The 23,793-nt window shown below is 37.3% G+C and overlaps 1 protein-coding gene across 1 annotated transcript in view; it reads left to right on the top strand.

Moving 5' to 3' along the window:
- LOC120514919 (DNA (cytosine-5)-methyltransferase 3A-like) overlaps nucleotides 1-23,793 on the top strand; it is a 76,614-nt gene that overhangs the window by 37,833 nt on the left and 14,988 nt on the right. Inside the window, exons 8-22 of the mRNA XM_039735561.1 lie at nucleotides 6,386-6,456; nucleotides 6,825-6,974; nucleotides 11,184-11,246; nucleotides 12,435-12,584; nucleotides 14,096-14,203; nucleotides 16,978-17,119; nucleotides 17,207-17,320; nucleotides 18,591-18,635; nucleotides 18,828-18,907; nucleotides 20,436-20,548; nucleotides 20,768-20,951; nucleotides 21,039-21,123; nucleotides 21,668-21,813; nucleotides 22,923-23,013; nucleotides 23,109-23,257. Coding sequence (XP_039591495.1) covers nucleotides 6,386-6,456; nucleotides 6,825-6,974; nucleotides 11,184-11,246; nucleotides 12,435-12,584; nucleotides 14,096-14,203; nucleotides 16,978-17,119; nucleotides 17,207-17,320; nucleotides 18,591-18,635; nucleotides 18,828-18,907; nucleotides 20,436-20,548; nucleotides 20,768-20,951; nucleotides 21,039-21,123; nucleotides 21,668-21,813; nucleotides 22,923-23,013; nucleotides 23,109-23,257 — 1,691 coding nt within the window. The remainder of the gene's footprint in view (nucleotides 1-6,385; nucleotides 6,457-6,824; nucleotides 6,975-11,183; nucleotides 11,247-12,434; nucleotides 12,585-14,095; nucleotides 14,204-16,977; nucleotides 17,120-17,206; nucleotides 17,321-18,590; nucleotides 18,636-18,827; nucleotides 18,908-20,435; nucleotides 20,549-20,767; nucleotides 20,952-21,038; nucleotides 21,124-21,667; nucleotides 21,814-22,922; nucleotides 23,014-23,108; nucleotides 23,258-23,793) is intronic.

Here is a 23,793-nt window from a genome sequence, read left to right as displayed (position 1 = left end):
CGAGGCAGCAGCGCTACCACTGCGCCACAGTGCCGCCCTATTGGCACTCCAGCCACTGTAAAAACTTCACAGAGCTCTTAAAAAGCAGACGGGACTCCTTTCTGCTCTCCGTGGGAGTAGGCTCCTCGTATTATGAAGGGGATAGGGAAAAGTCCTCGGAAGCCTCATCCCCGGAGATACAATGGGGTCAGGCCTTTGGGGATTGGAATTGGTGTGGTGCTGAGGCATCGGCCGCTGGATGGCAGCACTTGGGTCCAATTTGATGCAGCCCATTCGGGTAGGTGCGTCAAACACCTTACCTGTCTAGAATAGTGACCATCTTCCTCTGCTTTGTAAACTCCGTATTTCAGTGGCAAAACACACTGAGGTGCACAGACCTGAGATTAGCGGGATCTTTGTAGGTGGGCACATCTTTTATTGCTCTGGTCCCTCTGAAGGCTGTCGTACTCACAGAGCAGCTGTTGCTGTGGCGGATCGGCTCTTTCCAATGGTATCCGATGTCACTCATTTCAATAAGCGTATTCTGTGGCTTAGATTAAGGCACACTCCGGGTTGCCTTGTCTGTTGTCTCCGATTATGCTCTCACCACAGTGAGTGATGTCTTGGTAAGGGAGACATTTTATTTGCAACTTCACTCAGTGGTTGATGGGTGACCGTGAGGTGACATTCCTCTGGTCATGGGTGACTTCAGTGCAACCACTGGCACTGACAGGGCTGGCAATGAGGATTGTGTCTGTCCCCATGGGTCTGGCGAACATGGTGAAAGTGGCTTCATGTTCGTTGACTTTGCAAAACGTTCGGGACTGCGGAGCGCCTTGAGCCTTATCGTTGAATTTGGTACTTCAGTACTGGTGGTGTGGTGGAAGAGATTGATCACATCCTCTGGGGCAGATGCTGGAGGCTCCTAAAAAACTGCAGGGTCTACAGAAGTGTCCAGGTTATGAATTCTGACAACAGTCTTGTTGTTACCACCTCCTAAGACAATGAGGCTGGACCTGGTCTGATTCCAAGATTAGGCTGTTTCTATAGAGTTTGCACACAGTTTGTGGAGAAACTTGCAGACTTGGGTACAACTGCCGATCCTAATGTGATGTGGGAGACCTTCTATGACAAGACCCTGAGGATTGTGTCAGTGTTGCTGGTGTTCCCAGAAGGAGGTGTTTCATCTTGTAGGGCCCACTGGATATCATCGAGAGGAGTTGCAGTGCTTGATAGCCATTCCAGTCTGTACCAGGAACTGAGAAAAGATGGCTGCGAGGGCTCTGAGGGCAGATAATGATGTGCTTGTTAGAGGAGTCTGTGAGCAAGTGACATACCATCTGTGGTCTAGCGACCCACATGCTGCTTACAGAGGAATCTAAGCATTATGCACATCTGAGTCTGTTCCTTGGAGAGTCACACTTGGGCAGAGGATGGAACAGTCCTTAGGGATGACGTTGCAGTTGTGACACCCTGGGCTGGCTACTTTGAGCAGCTGTATAAAGCTGATCCTCCGGCTAGGATGTTGGACATCTCTGGGTCCACGGTTCTTGTGGCTGATCCTCCAATTAGCTGTCGAATCGCACAGGTGCTGAACCAATTGAGGATATTGAAGGCTGCAGGGATCTGTGGTATCCGGGGTTAACTTCTCCAGAATGCTGGTAAGGCTGTCCTCCTGGCATTGAAAGCAATCTTTGCTTCCATTTGGGAAACAGGCATCATCCCAGCTGACTGGCAAATGGGACTTCTTATCCCAATCTGGAAAGGGAAGGGTGATTGCCTGCATTGGAGCAACTATAGGGGGATAACACTGCTCTCGGTGCTGGGTAAGGTCCTTGCTAGGCTCATCCTCAATAGGAGTTGTGATCACTTGCTCACCTATCAATGACCAGAACAGTCTGGTTTTATGCCTAAGAAGTCTACCATTGACTGCATCCTGGCACTGAGGGTTCTCATCGAGCGCAAACGCGAATATCGGTAGGGGTTCTTTGCAGCTTTTGATTTTCATAAAGCATTCGACTCAATTGTTTGAGCTGCCGTGTGGGGCATCCTGAGACTGCGAGATCCCCTTGAAGTTGCTGGATATCATGGCTGGCCTGTACACTGGTACTGTAAGTGCTGTGCAGAGTGGAGATAGAACCTCTGTGTTTTCCCAGTTGATTCTGGTGTTCTTGCATGGACTGAGTGTTGGGCAGAGTTGTGGGGTCTATTGGCTCTGGGTTATTTGTTGGTGAAGAAAGATTTACTGATCCTGACTTTGCAGATGATGTTGTATGTTCGTGGAGTCAATGGAGGCTCTGATCGGGGCGCTTGAGAGACTGAGCGAGGAGTCTGAGTGTCTGGGCTTGCGAGTGTCTTTTATTGACTTCTTGGGCACAGTCATCAGCACTGCGTCTTTCTGTGGATAGAATGTCAATCTCTGAGAGGTTTACATAACTCGGTAGAGATCATGAGGTTGCTGGAAAGGGGTATGTGGTGCTCCTAATCTCCCTTCCCGCAGTCATGCACTGAAATTCTCCTGTCTTGAAGACAAAATATTTCTAGACATGACTTCTTGTTTTCTTTTCAGCATGTGGTGATGCAGTGCTGTATCATCATCACCATGGGCAATTTTTATATGTAGCTCTTGTATTACTTTGTCTTAAGGAGTAATACTTCCACTTGCAATCATGCACATGGTATATCCATCTGACATTGTTGTTTCCTAGAAAACAACTTTGTTACACACTTTAAGTAGTTAATTTTTGACAATAGTCACATGCCTTTGACTCCCACCAGATATTCCCAATTTAATGACACTCTACTGTCCACAGCTTTTATGAGAATAGTCACACAATTTTAAAATTGATATGTTAAGTCATTTCTGAGTTATAGCTGCCACACATATATGCACAAACTATCTTTAGCTTTAGCTTTTCAGGGCTTTAGGGATTTATATTTATCAGTGGTATCCCTTAATATTAATTTTAAATTTAGTTAGCACAGTTTACTGTTAATTCTTGGGCTTTTTTGACTTTAGTTACTCAAAATAATTATTTCATTTAGTGGACTACTGTACAGTGAAAGAGTGGCAGAGTTGAATCGACATACTGTACTTGTGTTAAATACTTTTCCTGGATTACTAAAGTGCTAAAAGGTTTCCCGAATAAGAAAAAGAGAGCATTCAAATCCAGTGACAAAGAGGCTCTGATGGATGTGCAACATGTGTTAAAGAAATGGATGAGAGAAGGAAAGGATGCTTACAAAACTAAAATAGAAAACAAGCTCACTCAGAATAATATGAAGGGTATTTGGAATAGACAGGGTATAATTATGGGACTCAAGCAAACAATGGCTCAGGTGCTAGACAGGGATGTGGACAAAGCTAACACACTGAACCAATTTTTTTTTTTAATAGATTTTCCATCCCACTGCCACCTTCTTCCAATGACCAGTGTCCCCACCCCATCCCTACTACATAAACAACTCCTACCATGTTACCTGGAATGACCAGTGACAAATCCACCTCTAACCATTAATGTGGACTGCCCGTAACTTTAAGACCATGTCAGGAGACAACTGATGAAGCTACACACAGGAAAAGCTGCTGGACCACATGGAGTCACTCCATGGGTTCTTAATGGCTTTTCTGACCAACTTTGTGGTGTCCTCTGTCACGTGTTCAGTCTCTGAGGCTTCAGAAAGTACCACTGCTGTGGAAAACATTCTGCTTTATTCCTGTTCCAAAGAAGGCAGGTGCTGCTTCACTTTAAGACTACAGACCAGTGGCACTTGCATCTCACATCATGAAGAACTCTGAGAGGCTTGTCCTGGACTATGAGTGTGGTAGATCATTTGGACCCATTGCAGTTTGCCTATCAGACAAAGATTGTAGTGGAGGATGCAATTGCTGTCTGCTCCACAAGGGTTATTCTCACCTGGACAAAGCTGGCAGTACTCTAATGATTCTGTTTCTTGATTTCTCCAGCACCTTCAATACCATCCAGACATCCCTGTTAAGGGGTAAACTTCGAGATATGCAGGTAGATGAGCTATGGTGTCATCGATAATGGACTGTTGGGTAGACTGCAGTTTGTGAGACTCAGGGACTGTGCTTCTGATACAGATATGAGCAACACTGGGGCACCACAAGGAACTGTCCTGTCTTCTTTTCTCTTCACTCTGTACATCTCCAACTACAGATATAGAACCAGGTCTTGTCATTTGCAAAAATTCTCAGATGATTCTGCACTTATGGGATGTTTTGATATATAGGAGTCAGGTGGAGAACCTAGTTTTTTTGTGCAAAGAGAATTGTTTGCATCTTAACATTAGCAAAACCAAGGAACTGCTTATTGACTTTCACTGCACCAAAAAGCCTCCATGTCTGGTCACTATTTTTGGAGTAGATGAAGAGGTGGTCCACTTTTACAAGTACTTGGGGGTCCACATTAACTACAGATTGGATTGGTAGGAAGTGACATCTTTGACATCTTCTATATCTCTGTGGTGGCCAGTGCGACTTTCTACATTGTGATGGGCTAGGCTGGTAACATTACTTCAAGAGAGGCCCATTGAATCAACAAGCTAATTAAAATGACAAGCTCAGTTATAGGGTGCACTGTGGACTTCCTGGAGTTATTAGTGAAGGAGAGAATTAAAATAAAACTGAATGCCATTATGAACAATGCTGCACATCCTCACTCTGACAGACTCACACTGAGAAATTTCAGCCAACACATTATTCAGCAGACGTGTGTCAAGAAATGCTATTGGGGCTCCTTTATACCAACAGCAATACACCTGCATAATACCTAAAATATATACACACAGTGGAACTTTGGATTGCGAGTAACTTGGTTTGTTTTGCAAGAGCTAAAATTTTTAATACTTTTGACTTGATAAACGGGCGATGTCTTGCAATGTGAGTAGTACGTATACGCTTTGTCTGCCAAACGTCACGTGATCACAACTGAGCTGATGGTTCTTCTCTCTCTTGCTGCGGGATTGTGGGTAATCGCCTCCCATTCTCCGTCTGAGTCGGTGTGCCTCACTCATATAGTCAACATCCGTACGAGCGTATACTGTTTGTTATAGCATGGTGACGACGTGTGTGTGTTGTAACGTGTGAGTCCCTGTCTTGCACCCCAAAACACAAAGCTGAGTCTCAGTACTTTAGCAACACCAGCTTTATTCAGCTTGAAACAGGAACAGCGTGGTTATTTATTTTAGTGGGATCTGCCACTAACTATACACAGACACAGCAGTCAGGCAGGGTCGGGGCCAGATTAGTGGCCAAGTAATACAGTGCCCTGCGCATTTATAATGTTCCTGTATTCCCCATCAATGGCAGGCGCTTATAGCATGTCCGCGATCTTTTCGGATTCGCTTTTACAGCGAATTGCTACAGCGCTTGGAGCCTGCGGTTGCTTCGGGTCGCTCTTCCGCCTGTCATCCTGTTGTGTGGAATCCCAAAAGAGTTTAGAAACTCACTCACACCAGCCATGATTCTTTTCAAAGATAAAGTGGAGGTTAATTTATTTTATGTATTTTTACCTCATATTTTGTATTAAACATTTTTATATGAATAGTTTCGGGTTGTGGGACGTATCATCTGAGTTTCCACTATTTCTTATGGGGAAATTGGCTTTGATGTATGAGTGCTTTGGATTGCGAGCACGTTTCCAGAACGAATTATGCTTGCAAACCGAAGTTCCACTGTATATACGGTGTATAAAATTTATTTATATTTATTTATAATAATTATCCATCTATTTATGTACTTAGTAAGTAATAAAGGAGTAATAAAGGTCTGTCTGTCTATTGTTATCATTCTTGTGTTGATTTACGTTAAGCGGATAAAAACAATTTCTTCCTAACTTATCAACAGTTATACAAACCACCTTTTCATCATCTTTCATTCTTGATAGCTTGGATCCCCTGCTACTTTTTCGTGAAAGGGTTTAATATATGACCTTCCATTAATTACTATTTAAATATTTACTTTAAATGATGTTATAATTTTTAAACCCTGTTTAAAAATCTGTGTTAGAATTTTAAATATAGTTAGTTGAATTGGTGTACTTCGCAAAAAGTAAACGTTATTCAGTGGTTTAATAAACCGTAACTAAAATGTGCAAAAAAAAGACATATACATTTCCCATTTATACATGTTTTTGTTTTTTTCCAAACCCAAAAAGCTTTGAAATAAGATAGCAGTAACTAGTTTTATATACAAAAGCAAGTGTTACATTCATAGTGTCTAAGCAGAACATAAATATGTACATTTTAAATATTTGTGACAGATGTTTTCTTCCCATTTTCTTGTTAACAACCCTATGTGTTATAAATTTAAAAAAAAATTGAGCCTGTTATAAAAACTGTTTAACCATAGAAACGCTTTGTGTTTTTATTACTATCTATACAGATAACAATACAACTATTATATGTAAGGGCAACACCAGTTCTACTCAGGACAGTTCTCTCTCTTTTGATGAGGTATGTTGCTTTGTTTAATGTTTATTTAAAAATATACTATTACTAAAATATAATATTAGTATTGTAATATGCATAATGTTTAATAAATACTGGCACAGTAGATCCATGGTTGACTGTGGTAGTGATGTTTGTTTGTCTATAATCCTTCACTAATTTACACATTGAAACAAACGTATTGTGTTTGATAAAGTAACTTGGGTAAAAACTACATTATTTTAATCCTCTTCAGGGTAATGTTTGTTTTTATGACTAGTTTTCTACCTCCCCAAAAACATTATACACTACTACTTAACCCATTGTATTTTGTGACATTTTTATTTTGTGATTATTAGGTAATTTGAGCTAGAATTTGGGTTTTGTCTCCCCAGGGGAGAACCAGAGGGATTTGTGGGTGGGAGTCCAGTCTCCGACAGAAACCTCCACCTCGAAAAGTATTTCAGGCAGGTGCACATACCTGGAAGGAACCAAAGAACTGTGAAATTGTTCCGAGCAAAGATAAAATTCCATTGTCCCCTGTGGTATGTACCTTTATTGTAAAAAAAGTTAGATTTTCATGTTTGATTAAGACTTGAATGGTATTTTCTGTATTTGGCTGGAAAAGTAATGCATTGTAGGGGTAGGTTGGCCCTATTTGTTAATGGATTTGTGAGTTCAACACAAGCAAGCAAATGCAAATTGCATATTCTGCTATTTTTAATACTTGATTGTGGGCTTCATATATATTATGTAAGAAATTCTGGAATGTGACCAATATTGAATGTTGATTGGCACTGTGAAATTAGTATTGACATATTGGTAGCAATGGCTCCTCTAGAAATCTGAGACTTTGGTAAAAAAATGCATAGTAATGTAATCAGTTATGTGTAGAAAGTACAGAACAGTGGAATTCTTATGTGAATGCTTGATCACCATGCACCATGCTGCCACTCAGTGTGAATCTGGCTTTGTAGAGTATATAACATAAAATGACACGACATGTAAGAGGCGAAAAGTAGTCCTTGCCACAATCACTCCACCCCGCTGGCTCCTTTCAGTTAGGTAAGACCATATATAAAATCAACAGAAATGGCAGTAGATTCCACACAATTTGGAGTAATTAGTACACAGCCTGCACCAGTTTCCATTTGGAGAAAAAAGCCATGGCTAAAGAGCACAATGCCTGAAGGTGTGGCTTACAGTATACCTGACAACATACAGTTGTGCTCATAAGTTTACATATTCTGACAGTATTTGTGAAATATTGGTCATTGTTTGGAAAATATTAGTAATCATGCAGAAAGCTTTTCATTTGATTAGAGAGTGTGCTCAGGTGAGGTAATTTATTCTCACATTATTGTGTGTGCCCTTTTTAAATCATAATGATGGGAGTGATCAAAAGTTTACATACCCTTGAATGTTGGGGCTGATAATACACACACCCACACACACACAGGTTCAAATTAAGGGAGAGTGTCCATACCGGTTACCTTTTTGATTATAATCAGTGTCTGTCAGTGAATAGTCAATTTAAATTCATGCAGAGCTGTACTGACTTTGCTGGGTACCAAGCCATGGGGAATGCAAAAGAACTGTCAAAGAACCTGCGCAAAAAGATTGATTTGTATAAATCAGTAAAAGGATATAAAAAGATATCCGGAAATCAAAAAATGCCTGTAAGTAGTGTTCAGACTCTGATAGAAAAAAGTGGAAAGTTAGGGGTTCTGTTGTTATCAGGCCATGGCCAGGTAGACCAACTAAGATTTCAGCCACAACTGCCAGGATCGTTGGTCAAGCTGCCAAGAGAAACCCACAAGTCACTTCAGCTGAGATACAGGCTTCTCTGGAAACAATTGGTGTTGCTGTTTGAAAATGCACAATATGAAGAAACTTGAACAAAAATGGGCTGCATGTTTGACTTATGAGAAGAAAAGCCTTTACTGCTCGAATGCCACCAAACAGCATCTAGACAAGCCTCAAAACTTCAGGAGCAAAGTCCTTTGGAGTGACGAGACCAAAATTAAACTTTATGGTCACAACCATAAACACTATGTCTGGAGAGAATGCAACAAGGCTCATGACGAAAAAGCACACCATCCCTACTGTGAAGCATGGAGGTAGATCTCTGATGTTCTGGGGATGTGTGAGCTACAGTGGCACAGTTAACTTAGTGAAAATTGATGGCAAGATGAATGCAGCATGTTACTGGAAAACATTGGAGGACAACTTACATTCATCAGTCTAGAAGCTGTGCATGGGATGCACTTGGAACTTCCAACATGACAATGATCTAAAACACAAGGCCAAATTAACCCATTGGTGGCTACAGCAGAAACAAGTGAAGGTTTTTTAGTGGCTGTCACAGTCTCCTGACCTCAATTTCATTGAGCCACTTTGGTTAGATCTCAAACGCGCAGTTCCTGCAAGACAACTCAAGAATTTATGGGACCTTGAGGCTTTTCGCCAAGAAGAATGGGCAGCTCCACCACCAGTAGAAATCAAGGGTCTCACCCACAACCATCTCAAAAGACTGCAAGCTGTCATTGATGCTGGGGGAAATAAACAGTAGTAAGAACTAAGGGTATGAAAACTTTTAAAAAGGGACCATCTTATCATTTTTCTTATTAGTATGTTTTGTTTAATGTTTTGCTGTTCTTTGATGTCTTATAGTTTACTTTGTATTCCCATCCATCCATCCATCCATTTTCCAACCCGCTGAATCTGAACACAGGGTCCCTTAAAAAGTAAATTAAATGTCTTTACCTGATCAGTCATCTTTTCTTTAAAGTATGGTACACATCTTACAAATTCTGCCATGGTATGTAAACTTATGAGCACAACTGTATAAAAATGCAGCAATAACGGCTGGTTTTCTTTGCATGATGCTGACACGCATCTGAGACTGCACAGAAGCTGCATATACGTGGAAGGACACATGCAACGTGGAAACTGATTATGTATAAAGTGACATTTAGGACACAATAATTATAATTTGACTGCTGCTAAACCAATCTGTCTATATGGGGTTCATTATCCGTGCCTGCATTGCATATAAAAATATGATTTCAGTGTACATGGCATAAGAATAAAATTGCTTACTTGGATCAGATGGTTTCCTGGCTTGCTGTTAGTGCTGCCACTATATCAGGCACTTGGTGCACACTTTTATGTGGTGCATCAATTGTCACAAGCAATGGCACAACATAACCATTGATGAAACAGAATTGTGCTTACAAATAGAGGATAATATGCAATCCCAAGTTACAGTGAGGCAGCAGAAAATTGGCAAAAATTGAGGGGCACCTGTGGAAAATGTCAAAAAACCTCCTCACTTACACGCCAGCCTTGGGACATTCCTTACCTCCACTTAGCTAGTGAACGAGAGAACTACTTAACGGGTTTAGATTGGGTTTTTATCCAAAATTTAGTTCAACATTCCGGCTGATTTTGCGACTACTCTCATTGCGCTAAGAATAAAAGTTCACTTGCAGGAGTGATATATGCTTGCTAATCCGAGATAGAGGCTGTGGGCAGAGGGGAGGAGGAAACGTGACGTCAGGAGTAGGGAGCCAGGCAGGAACCTCCTCACTGTCCTGTTTTTAAATACTATGCTGGCGGAGCTGCGGGGGATGGCTAGCCCACTATATACTTGAAAGTTTACAAATAAGAAATGAATCAAATCTCAGCATTGACATTTTTCAATGCAATATTTAATCTTACAAAATGAGGCATACATATATTTACCATTTAACAGTTTAACAGAAGTAGCAACTATCATTATACTATTACAGTCAGTAAAACTGTCAGTAACATTATTAAAAAGATCATCGTGGTATGTCATATTGAATATGGATCTATATGGGGGAAAAAAACCATTTGCACCCAGCAGTACCCTACTTTCATGGTAACAGATTTACAGACTGGGTGAGATATGAGTTGGTGATTTATAAAACCATTTCAAGGGGAAGGGGATAATGAATTGCTCCCAAAAGGACTTGAGTCTGTCAGTGGTTAAAAACCCTTTACCTTTTGTGATACTGGAGGCTGTGTGTAATGGTATGAAGTTATAAAGGTGCTAAATAAACGTCTACGGTATCCATCTAGTCCCTTTGCAGTGGTGTGGTGCAGACTGTATTTGGCATCCCATTATTTATTCATACTACTGAGACCAAGTTGACGTTCTATGAAATAGTGTCAGATATTCTTTTGATGAAAATTGGCAACAGGCAAAAAAGGTTGTTAGATGGATGGCAGCATGTCTTTGGTCACTTTTGCAGTCTACATGTACGTTCACCGTCATGAAATAAAATGTAGCAATCTAAACAACAGATTGAACTGGGGCACACACATTTTTCATAAAAATACATTATTTTGACTTATATTATTGTGTATTTTCTCTATAAATATGTACAATTATAAAAACTGTGTTCAAGTCATAATGCCTGGAAATGATGTGTCTAAAATAGGTTAAACTATTACAAGCCCATTATGACCTACTGTATATTTTACAGTAATTGGTAGCTGCTGTTAACTTTATTTTCCTGTAGCTGCTCTCTCTATTACACACAACACCTCTTTGAAATGAGAAGTACTACTTCAGTAGATAACATTCTCTTATGTTTGTTTCACAGTACGTGAAGTTTTTTTTTAATGTAAATGCTTTTTTATTTAAAAGACTTTGATATATAACAGAGATATCATGAATGTAGATCAAATTATAGAATTTTGATCAGTCTCTGAACTTTTTTTAGATTAAAAAAGAAATCCGCACTTCAACACCAATTAAGCCACCAAGCAAGTCTTACCCATACCTGGTAAGTCCAAGTCTTTTTGATTATTCAGACCAGGTTTTGTTGTACTGTCTAAAATAATTTTGTCTGAAACCTTTTAAAGAATGCGAATTCTCAGGTTTTTTTAAATTACTTAGTTTTTCTTCTGAGTAAAGTTGAAATTGTTAACTGAAGAGAGATGCCATTTCAAAATTGATTTAGAAATAGCTATGCCAAAATTAATTTCTTAACCCATTTGTTACTTAAATCTGTTATCCCATAAATTTATACTTTTTTTCTTTTGTGTTTAGTTTTCTTTTGTGTATAACAGGCTGGTATATTCAAATTAAGAAACATTGTAAACTTGATTTTAAATTAAATTAACTAGGCTAAGTTTTTCTCATTACCGTAAAGTAGTTAGGTGGTTGGGAAATTGGTGACAGCTTGGAAAATTACAGTACAGATACGTTTTTAAGCAGCCTTTTATTTTAATGATTGTGAATCTCTGTTTACATTGAGGAATTGCTTAAAACTAAGGTACAGTTTTCGATAACTTTTTTTATGAGAGGGAATTTGTCAGTAAGTTATTTCTCCAATAAGTTTCTGAATTATTCTTATGAACTGCTCCTTCATTGTGAATATTAAAAAGGCTAATAACTGCAATTTAATTTGTTTCCAACAAAATATTTTATTAAAATGTTCCTAATAATATGTAATATTATTGCACAATTCTTAATATGATACTATTCTCCATTATATTACTTTATCTTTACAATATCAGTCATGTTTCCTTTTATATTTATTTTAAATCTATTTGATCTGAAGACAAATCATTATTAATAAAAAGATCATGTCAAGTATGTAATAGTTTGATTTCATAATTGCAATAGAATCATTTCAATCAGGTACATGAATTTTTCAGTCAGACTACATATCATTATTAGTAATGCAAATTCCATATTTTCTGCTGGTTTAATTTTAATTGCATCCCGGTCTATACAGTAAACCTTGATCAACATTTGCATAGTTATAGTTATGTGTGAAATACGTACTTTGATACCTTTTTGTGTTTAACTTTGAAAAATAGCGTTTTTTAATATTAGTTGAAAGATGCATTTTTTTCTCTTTAGAGCGCAATGGGTGTTTCTTAGTTATTGTCTTTATTCTAACAGAACCTGTGTTTTACACACTTAAACATCACATTCCTACCCAGTATATTTTTATTGCATTCAGGATGGAAAGGGATTCAAGATTGGAGAGCTAGTCTTTGGAAAAGTGAAGGGTTTTAGCAGGTGGCCTGGAATTGTCGTCGGCTGGCCAAATAAGCAGATTCCAAAAGGAATGAGAAGAGTGGAATGGTATGGTGACGGAATGTTTTCTGAAGTGAGTATTTTTGATTTGTTTGTTTACAGAATCTTTATGCTTAAATGCTTGTGCAGTTCGAAATCTTTACTGTAAGGCTATCAGTCAAAACTAACATTAGACTGTGGTGCTTGACATAGTTGGAGTTGGGGGAGGGCTCTGTGGCCCACTAGGCAGCCCCAGTAAACTTCCAGAGAAGCTACTAGATGACTAAAAATAATAATATTTAAAAATTCAAAATACATAAATCACTAAAAATCAAGCAACATCGCGGTGTTAAACATAAGGTCCAGGACCCAAATCTGTTCCCTTTTCTTTTAACATTGGCCTGCGTAATCAATGTTCAAAACATGTTGCATACAGAACGCAATGACTGTTAGTGTTTTGAAAGATCCCCTTTAAAGCAAGTTTCATATATAGATTTGTTCTTTATATACTGCACTTTAGCTGGATTACATTTACATGTGGCTTGGAAATGCACATCCATTATCCACATCATGTCCAGATAGCAATCAAATAGACTCCTTCCATAAGTACAGCAAATTGGGGTTTAGTGGCTACTCCTGTTATCAGTACGGCCAAGTGCATCCCAGCCACAAACCTGTAGTTGAAGTGAGAAATGGGCTACTCATAATGAACCAGCAAGAAAAAATGAAAAAAGGTGACATGTCAAACAGCCATAAAGAACTTCACTGTTACAGTGTGATGCCAAAGATTTGATAGTATTATGAATGAAATGGTAGGTTGACTTTAGACACGTCACGGCCACCACTCCACTCACTTTTAAAAGCTGCACGCGTGCAGGGCTGGACATTTTTTTGTGGCCTACTGGACTGCCATCCCTACCCTACATATTTCTTTTATCTTTTTTTTATTGGAATGTTTGCATTTCCAATAATTAATGGAGTGCTCCAATGCTGATTCCAGAGAGTAACAAAGTACTTTATCTAATTAAGTTATGGAAAAAATTGTCTACAGCAACTAATTCTACATTTAAAAAGTGCATTTGATTTTTTTTTTTTTTATCATAAGTGTGCACCTTCAATGTGACATAATTTAATTTTGTGTGACTTCAGTTGTTTAGGAAAAATGTGACAATAAAATGTTTTGAGTGTTTTAAACACTTAAATACAGAAATCGCTGTCACCTATACTTTATTTTTTTTTTCTATATTAAACATTAAAATAAGTGTCATGTCCAGTAATTCTGGTCATCTTGACCCTGATAGTGTTGTAATATTCTACTTTTACTATATCCCGAATGTGTGGATATTTCCCAGATATGAAACAGCAAAACTTAAAAGATTTATGTATATAATATGTAATAAATAACTGTTTTCTTGTAGATGCAGCTTCATATTACAGTATATGAATATCTCTCTTGTCCAGCTTGAGCATTTCATTTTACAATTTATGCTTCAATTAAAACACCTTTGAAATAATGCATTAACTGCTGTTCACTTACTGTATACGTTGAGAAGATGTCTTTTTAGGAATCTATTTTAAATAGTACTGCTTGTTTTCTCTTTGCAGATTTATATTGACATGTTGGTACCTTATGCTGCATTTTCCAAATACTTTGATAAGTCCTCTTATAATGAACAACCAGTTTACAAGAAGGCCATAATTCAGTCCATTGAGGTAAAATTTTGAATCTTTCTTTTTAGATTTTTGGAGGTGCTGTGTATGTGAAAATATTTATCTGTGTTGGGATATACAACAGACGTAACATTTACTCCTGTATTGCTTGTATTCATCTAAGACACAGTGAAAAATAAGGCTAATGTTAATCACATCAGATTGTAAGTTCTAGATATTATATTGAGAGTGAGCAGAAAATTGTCATTATCAAATTTTATTTATACAGGGAATTCTCGCTTAGTGTGGTGGGCTGGTGCCCTGCCCGGAATTTGTTCCTGCCTTGTGCCCTGTTGGCTGGGATTGGCTCCAGCAGACCCCCGTGACCCTGTGTTAGGATATAGCGGCTTGGATGATGGATGGATGGATGGATTCTCATTTAATACTGCTTATGTTTTCTGCAGAGTCCACCAGTCTTACCAGTTTTGGAATATTCAAAGTTGACTGGACATACAAAATAAATTTAACAGTTTTCAAAAGTATTATTCATAGTGATAAGCCAAATAAGATTACATCAGAAAAAAACACTGACCAGAAACCTCAGCTAAATAAAATTAAATCATAGTGTTGCTTCCGACAACTTGCAGTGAAGTGTTACTGTAAATTGTCGCTGGTCTTTTTTGTCCTTTGAGGGTGCTTTTCAAAACTCGTCTTAATATTTGCTTTTTTTTTATAATGCACAAAGGGACACCTACATTGTTCTGTAATGCTTTTGTTTGTACTGTTATTTAAAACATAAAGAATAACTTTCTGCATAAGTGTTCTATTAAAGAAAATGTCAGGGATCCAATAATGGATTAAGTATCTAATGCATTATATGGGGAATGTGTATTGATGTGAGAAGAAGGGTCAATTAAGTAACGTTAATCAGTTAATTATTAGTTTTGATTTTGGCAATGCCAGTAATTAAATCATTTTTTAATGTAGGACAAAGTGGACATTGCTAGGTTGTTAGTGGCACACAAGGCCTGCTAAAACAGCAGATTTAACAGGAATGCAGAAATTTGGCAGCACACCAACCCAAACCTACATTCCTGAGTAAATAGCTGAACTGCAGCCTATACCAATTAGCATGTTTATATGTGCTTCAATAACCAAACTATTCACAGAAACCTGATTTCTGAAATGCCACATTATTGGCCTCTGAGAAGCTGGCTAAACTGAGGTAGATTTGTCTGTGGATAATCACATTATGTAGCCATTTAAACCTATAACTAAGTTACTATTAAGTACTGTCAGCCTCGGCATGTGTTTGCTTTGCACACGCTTTCAGCGGCCATGTGTAGAAATGTCCACAAAATAAATGTTCTGAGACAAATTTTTGGACGATTGCTTTATTAAATTTCCTGGCTGAAATTATCTATTTATCTCTGTAGTTCAGAAATCACAAAATTTTATGTTGATGAGCTGAACGTACAGTGATAAAATCCACAACAAAATTTTGAGTGCAATAGGGCAACACATTAAAAGTAACGTGCATTTAGCAGTCCAAATACTTTTTAAAGCAATAGGTATCCCTAAGTCGATACTTATTTTACTGATGTAAACTGTGTTGCTATTTTTCCAGCTGCACTGGGTGTAAGGAAAGAAGCACACATACCGGGTCCTTTGCAGGGGCTCAATTGCACACAGCCAAACGGGAAAGAGTTTGCAGTGTGCAGTTTGCTGTCAGAAACCTGTAAATAAAGCATCCATTTGACTAAATATATTTTTAAAATAGAAGAAAATTATCACAAGGATCATTTCAGATTCACATTGGCTGATGATGATGATGTTTAACTCTTTTGCTCAGTTTAATTATGTTGCAGCGTTTTGCCAAAGGGGAATTTCAGAAGATTACTTGCGCATGTAAATGCGGATTATTAAGAAACCAGGTTTCTGTCTTAACTAGGTTATTCACCTTAACCCGATTTATGTATGTGCATGCCTGTGTACTGAGTATCAGCTCTGTATTTCATCTGATAACAAAGGTGTAAATCAGAATTGAGGTAACACCTTTGCACAGACAGAGGGAACCAAAATGGACATTCATGTTAGGCTTGTGACCGTGAACTAATTCTGCATGTATGTAATAGAGAAACCAATGCTCCTGTAAACAGGAAGTTATTCACATTTATCTGTACTTAAAGGCCTTGTTAAAATACTGAAAATGAAAGTTTGAAATACATTTCTTACTCCAAATTGGCCATTGGAGATTTTTGAGTGGTTTATAAAGATACCTTAAATTGATTCACATGGATCTCAATTACATTTGAAGATATCTTTATTTATACATGGGTTTCATTACATTAATGAATGTTTATCTATCTGCAGACCTGTTTAAATTCTATTTTTCTTTTTCTTAACTTGCTACATTACTAGTGTCACTTGTCTGCGTTTTCATAGGACCTTAATTGTGCTTCACTGTTACGCATATGTTACCTCTTCATCTAGATTTGTTAATCCAAATGCTTGACATGCAGTCCTACAGAATATCCTAAAATTGACATTTTAGGCAGCATCAAGTAAACAGAACAGTTTATAATTACAAAAAATCCACTCCTCTAAAATAGAATGATTTTATCTGATATAACCTTTTATGCAAATGGATTTCTGCAGGCAGTGATGCTGCAATTTGAAAGGAATGTTGCATGTACTGTGCATTTATTACTTGAAATTTACATATAGCTTCTGAGAAAAGAAACAATACCTTTAAAGCACCCGTAGAGCTATAATTTAATGAGAAATGTTTATTTAAAGTCAAAAAAAATAATAAGCAAACTAATCTTTTTGTGTAGTTAGCTGCTGAAAGGTCCAAAAAAAAATTTCCACCCTGTGCTGGTGGTAACCAGGAAGACAGAAACAAGCAACTTGTGGACTGGGCAATGGGAGGATTTCAGCCAACTGGACCTCATGGATTCAAATCACCAATTACTTTTAGTAAGGGATCTTTTCTTTCACTCTCCTTCTAACTTCTCTTTTCCCTAAAATGTTATATTTTGAACATTTTTTTGTTATTATTAACAGGACATTCATTTGCAATATCCAAGTTGAAGACATCTAACTGTGAATACCAGCCCCCTGCCAAAAAACACAAAATCCTTTGTAAAAGCAAAACTGGTGTACAATCTCATAACCGAGGTGAGAAAAGCAACTTTGGTATTCAGTTATAGCTGGATGTTATGCTTTGAATTTGTATATTTGATACATACTTTTTATGTGTTGTAAAGATTTTAATGGAAGCACTTTGTGATTTCTTGAACATAAATACGGTTGGGTACTAATTCAAGTGGCAGTATATATATATTTATTTTCTTTCTCTTGTACACCTTAAACACTGAGTTTATGTACCACAGTGGAGACTCCCTTTAGGAAAATCTCCTCCTAGCAACTTTCACTACATGCACTGTCACGTGAGGTGTATCCTTTGAAAAAAAGATTGTAGTATAATAAATAAAAATACGTTTTACATGGCTGGGCATATTCATTCTGGATTATGTTTACCAATGCTGAAAGTGCTGTGCTCCATCTTCTAGTATCTAAGCATCAAATCCATAAAACTAACTTGCTTCTGTACCTCACAAGTGCAGAACTGCATATTCATTTGAATTGAATATTGTCCAAAGTAAATTATTAATGTCATTCAAACTGCATACTGTAAACTCTTTAGAAAATATGGCCAAATCTTTTTTTTCTGAATCCATTTCACTTTGTTTAGTATGGTCATACTTTTGACTTTACTGTGTTTACTTAAAGCTTTATCCAGCTTTAGGATAAATAAGGGTTTTTCCAATGTTGTTTTTCTTTTTGCTGCTCAGTTTACAACAGTGATAGGTGCTTGGCAAGGGAGACCGTTTAACTAGTGACTTGCCATGCTAGGTGATGAAGGAGACGGGCAGAAAGATATTATTTTATCTTATGGCAAAGATATTCATTTGTTTCAGTTTAAGTCAGCTTAATGATTTGTATTAAGTAATACTTCAAGTCAGCTTAAATTAGTATATGTTGATTACTTACTACTACGTGGAAATAGTAGATCCTGGATGAATGTGTCACACTGAAGCCATTCAGGAGTACATATTTACGAAGTTACATTTCCAGTGGCTCAGTAATTCTATCTTTTGGAATGTTTCAGTTGTATCTGTCAGGCACCTTGTTTGTGCAATTCATAGGACGTACAAGCAAAGGGCCACACTTGATAATGACTAAAGTATAATAGTAAGTGATATTCTACCTGTATCCAGCCTCAGAAATTTTACTGTTGTTAACCATGTTATAATTTGTAACAAATTATAGGTGAAGTAAAACCCTGAAACTGTGCCAGACTACCACAATCTTTTTTTTACCAGCAGTTAAGTATGGACCCCCTATAGAAATTTGTAATGTTTTTTGCCTTATTTTTTCTCTCCAGCTGAAATGGTCCAAAGAGTTTTGCACAAAGGAAAAATCATTGAAAGTAAGTTAACTTTAAATTGGTTAATTAAGCCAAATGATTCAGATCTCAGAACTCTTGCATACATTTTACAAAATGTTATTTAGTGCTGTCACATGACTATGGATTTCAAAATGCTTCTGGGAATTTTTACGGCCATATATGGTTTTGTGTAATTTTGCTTGTAACATTAATTATTATTATTTTTTTTTATAGACTTTTGCTTATCATGTGGCTCCCCAGAAACAGAGACATTTCACCCTCTCTTTGAAGGCGGTTTGTGCGTTAGATGCAAGGTATAACTTCCCATTAATATTTAGACTTCATATAAAATACAAATTTATACAGAAGAATTTCTTTTTGAAGTTTAAGCATTTTGATGCGACAATAGCATTGTGACTATTCAATAACTGACTGGGTCAATCATCTGTCAGAATGCAAATCTCTACAGTTTCACTTACTGTTGTTTTAAAGTATAGTAAATCTGGGCCATTGTTTGAACAATGTCATTACTGCTAGATTTAATAGAGTAAAGTGCTATATATACACTCACCTAAAGGATTATTAGGAACACCATACTAATACGGTGTTTGACCCCCTTTCGCCTTCAGAACTGCCTTAATTCTACGTGGCATTGATTCAACAAGGTGCTGAAAGCATTCTTTAGAAATGTTGCCCCATATTGATAGGATAGCATCTTGCAGTTGATGGAGATTTGTGGGATGCACATCTAGGGCACGAAGATCCCGTTCCACCACATCCCAAAGATGCTCAATTGGGTTGAGATCTGGTGACTATGGGGGCCATTTTAGTACAGTGAACTCATTGTCATGTTCAAGAAACCAATTTGAAATGATTCGAGCTTTGTGACATGGTGCATTTTCCTGCTGGAAGTAGCCATCAGAGGATGGGTACATGGTGGTCATGAAGGGATGGACACGGTCAGAAACAATGCTCAGGTAGCTCGTGGCATTTAAATGATGCCCAATTGGCACTAAGGGGCCTAAAGTGTGCCAAGAAAACATCCCCCACACCATTACACCACCACCACCAGCCTGCACAGTGGTAACAAGGCATGATGGATCCATGTTCTCATTCTGTTTACGCCAAATTCTGACTCTACCATTTGAATGTCTCAACAGAAATCGAGACTCATCAGACCAGGCAACATTTTTCCAGTCTTCAACTGTCCAATTTTAGTGAGCTTGTGCAAATTGTAGCCTCTTTCTCCTATTTGTAGTGGAGATGAGTGGTACCCGGTGTGGTCTTCTGCTGTTGTAGCCCATCCGCCTCAAGGTTGTGCGTGTTGTGGCTTCACAAATGCTTTGCTGCATACCTCGGTTGTAACGAGTGGTTATTTCAGTCAAAGTTGCTCTTCTATCAGCTTGAATCAGTCGGCCCATTCTCCTCTGACCTCTAGCATCAACAAGGCATTTTCGCCCACAGGACTGCCGCATACCGGATGTTTTTCCCTTTTCACACCATTCTTTGTAAACCCTAGAAATGGTTGTGCGTGAAAATCCCAGTAACTGAGCAGATTGTGAAATACTCAGACCGGCCCGTCTGGCACCAACAACCATGCCACGCTCAAAATTGCTTAAATCACCTTTCTTTCCCATTCTGACATTCAGTTTGGAGTTCAGGAGATTGTCTTGACCAGGACCACACCCCTAAATGCATTGAAGCAACTGCCATGTGATTGGTTGATTAGATAATTGCATTAATGAGAAATTGAACAGGTGTTCCTAATACTCCTTTAGGTGTGTGTATATATTATGAAAGCTTACAGTGCAGTTCGCAATTAATCACATTATTGTATTCCAGGATAATTTTACAGAAACAGTGTACAGGTATGATGAGGATGGGTATCAGTCTTACTGCACTATATGCTGTGCTGGCCTAGAAGTCATATTGTGTGGAAACTCTAGTTGCTGCCGGTGAGTTGCTTATTATCTGTAATGCTGGTGGGAATACTTTGCATATAATTGAATTACAATTTCATATTATGTTGTAATGAATATCATTGTGTAAACATGGGAAAACATAATAGTATAAACATTGAATATTTGGTTTTATTTTTTATAAGCTTATGTAGGTGGCTATGTTACCTTAATTTGTATATTGCCTTATTGTGTATCTTTTGTTTCCTTATTCAGCTGTTACTGCATTGACTGCTTAGATACTTTGGTTGGGGCTGGAACTTTTGAAAAACTGAAGAATGTAGACCCATGGAGCTGTTACATATGTATGCCGTCAGCCCGTTACGGAGTTCTGAAGCAGAGGCCCAACTGGAGTGTTAAAGTGCAGCAGTTCTTTGCCAATAACAGTGGAATGGAATTTGTATGACAATTTTTTATATTTGTGGGGTGGGGGGTTTCTACCAGTTTGCAAGTCTCGTATTTATCTGAATTCTTAAACTTCTAATAGGAACCCCACAGACTTTACCCTGCAGTCCCTGCTGATCAACGTCGACCAATTAGAGTATTGTCCCTTTTTGATGGTATTGCCACAGGTCAGTGTCATGATTTCTTGAATTTCATTTGGTAAACAAATTCTTAAGACGTGTTTAGAAAAAAGGCTTATTATTTTAATTCCCATTTTATGCTCAACATTCACTGCTTATAAGTTTTGGGAATTTCTTTGAAGAGCCCTGGACTTCACTGAGTGAAATGTTTAAAAGCTTCTGAGGGTATAGTTAAAAAAATTGTCCATTTTATGTCTTCAATTTGTTGTAACTGCCATTGGATCAATAAGCTTATCTGATTTTTTTAATTATTATGTGTGCCACCTATTTGTTTCACAGTTATTTTCTGAACGTCTCCTTTATAAATAGATTAGTACATATAAATCTTTTGTAGAGGGTAAAATGATAGTATTATTTAGAAAAGTCCCACCAGATCATGGAAAGTAATATAAGCAGGAAGACTGCATGTAATGACACTTTGGATGGATTAGTTTGTTTGCTTTTAAAGTAAACAAACTTATTGTGTTTTTATACTAAAACAGCTTATGTATATGTATATAATTAAATAATATGTATAATTTATATTTGGCAGGTTATCTTGTCTTGAAAGATCTTGGATTAAAAATTGATAAGTACTATGCTTCAGAGATTTGTGAGGACTCGATTGCTGTTGGACTGGTAAAGCATGAAGGCAAAATTCAATATGTAGATGATGTGCGAAGCATAACAAAGAAGCACGTATGTATTGCCTTTGTTTCTCACTGTAAAACATCCAAATAAATATACAGTACCAACATAACCTCAGTTTAAAGTATAATGGCATATATAGGAAAGAAAAATATTCAATGTAGTCTCATTTATATTTTTATGCATTCTTTTAGCTTCTTCTTAACTTTTAATGCTTTCTTATCTGGCAAGTCTATACCAGTGTATATATGTATATCTATCTATCTATCTATCTATCTATCTATCTATCTATCTATCTATCTATCTATCTATCTATATATATATATATATATATATATATATATATATATATATATATATATATATATTATATACACATACATAGAAAAAATACATATATATCTATATCTCAGCATCGGCCATAAGCTAGCACTTTGACTACAATATGTGCATTGTTCTAACTGTGTATCTGAGCATAGAACAAAGGCTGGGGAAGTCCTAAAAAACTCTGCAGCCGATTGTGTATGCATTGTACAGCAGGATGCCTTTAATGGATAACTGGTTAACCTAAAGGTTAATTTGCTTAACACACAATTAAGCATTTGTGTTATACCTACATCCATAGGGAAGGGGGTCAAGTACCATCTTTAACTTGGAGATAAAGTTTGGCTGCAAGGTGTTGGTTGTACAGAATGAGTCCGAATAAAGGTACATACTAGTACATTAGTACATACTATCGCAACAGTAAGCATACAGTGGGCACCAGTGTGAGTCAGTCCAGTTTTAAAAAAACAAGTTAAGTGTAACAGAAAATTTAAAGAAAGTAATGAAAGTTTACAAGGACTGCTGAGAATATGTTAGAAATTTCAAGAAACGGATTTCAACAGGCTAATCCGGATCTCCCCTAACATTTGAGACGCACCATTTGATCTTTTTACATTATAGTACTTTTTAGTTTATATCACTTCAATGTATTGCTTTTCTATAGAGTATTTTAATTCTTATATTTCTTTGTAACTGTATCTGAACAATTTTGGCTCGGCTCAAAAGGGGAAAATAGTGCAAGAATAGTACAATGTTCCTTCATTTTATGTACAGTAGGAACTAATTCTTGCTTACGTTTTGCTTTTACTTCACTTTGTTCACTTTTCTTATTCTAGATTGCAGAATGGGGTCCCTTTGATCTTTTAATTGGCGGAAGTCCTTGCAATGATCTTTCTATTGTTAACCCAGCAAGAAAGGGGCTATATGGTATGAAAATAAATGTGTTTTTTAATGTGTGTGTGATTTTTTTTTTTTTTTTTATAATAGCATCATGAGTAACATCTCTTTAATTCTTCTTGTAGAGGGGACAGGAAGATTGTTCTTTGAATACTATCGGCTTTTAAACTTGCTAAAGCCAAAAGATGATGATAATAGACCATTTTTCTGGATGTTTGAAAATGTGGTTGCCATGGGAGTTAATGATAAGCGAGACATTTCTCGTTTTTTAGAGGTAAGTCTTATCCTAGACAAAATGCGCTTTTCCCATGACAGCAATATACCTTGGGATGTTTTCTGACTTCTTATGTGATGTTAAAAAATGTACATCTTTGGCAACAACAAAAGTTGTTTCTAAAAATACTTAATTTTCTGCTATTAAACGTTATCATTATAATGTAAATATGGTTCATTTATGGTTTTCAAAGTGAGGTAATAAATTGCCAAATTACATTTTGTAAAAATGTTTCCATTTGGTGGCACGTGTTTATACTTGGCATAACTTGTGTGGTGTGCTGTTTTCTCTGACTGCAGTCTTTTAGCTGTGAATCATTGAATGCCCATGGTAAATTCGCATATGAAACTGAACAATTCTGTCTGTTTTGTAACTTAACTACTAACAGAGCACCTAGAGGCAAGCTGGCCAAATAATTAGAAAGAGTAGGAGTGATTGCAAACCCTCAGCTTGAGTACTAAAGGAGCAAACACAGAATCTTTATTAATAAAGAGTTGATTAATAACAACAAAAGGAAAAGAGAAACATATATGGAA

The sequence above is a fragment of the Polypterus senegalus genome, chromosome 14 (genome assembly GCF_016835505.1).
Source record: "Polypterus senegalus isolate Bchr_013 chromosome 14, ASM1683550v1, whole genome shotgun sequence".
NCBI classification, from domain to species: domain Eukaryota; kingdom Metazoa; phylum Chordata; class Cladistia; order Polypteriformes; family Polypteridae; genus Polypterus; species Polypterus senegalus.
This window is presented reverse-complemented; position numbering and strand designations above follow the sequence as displayed.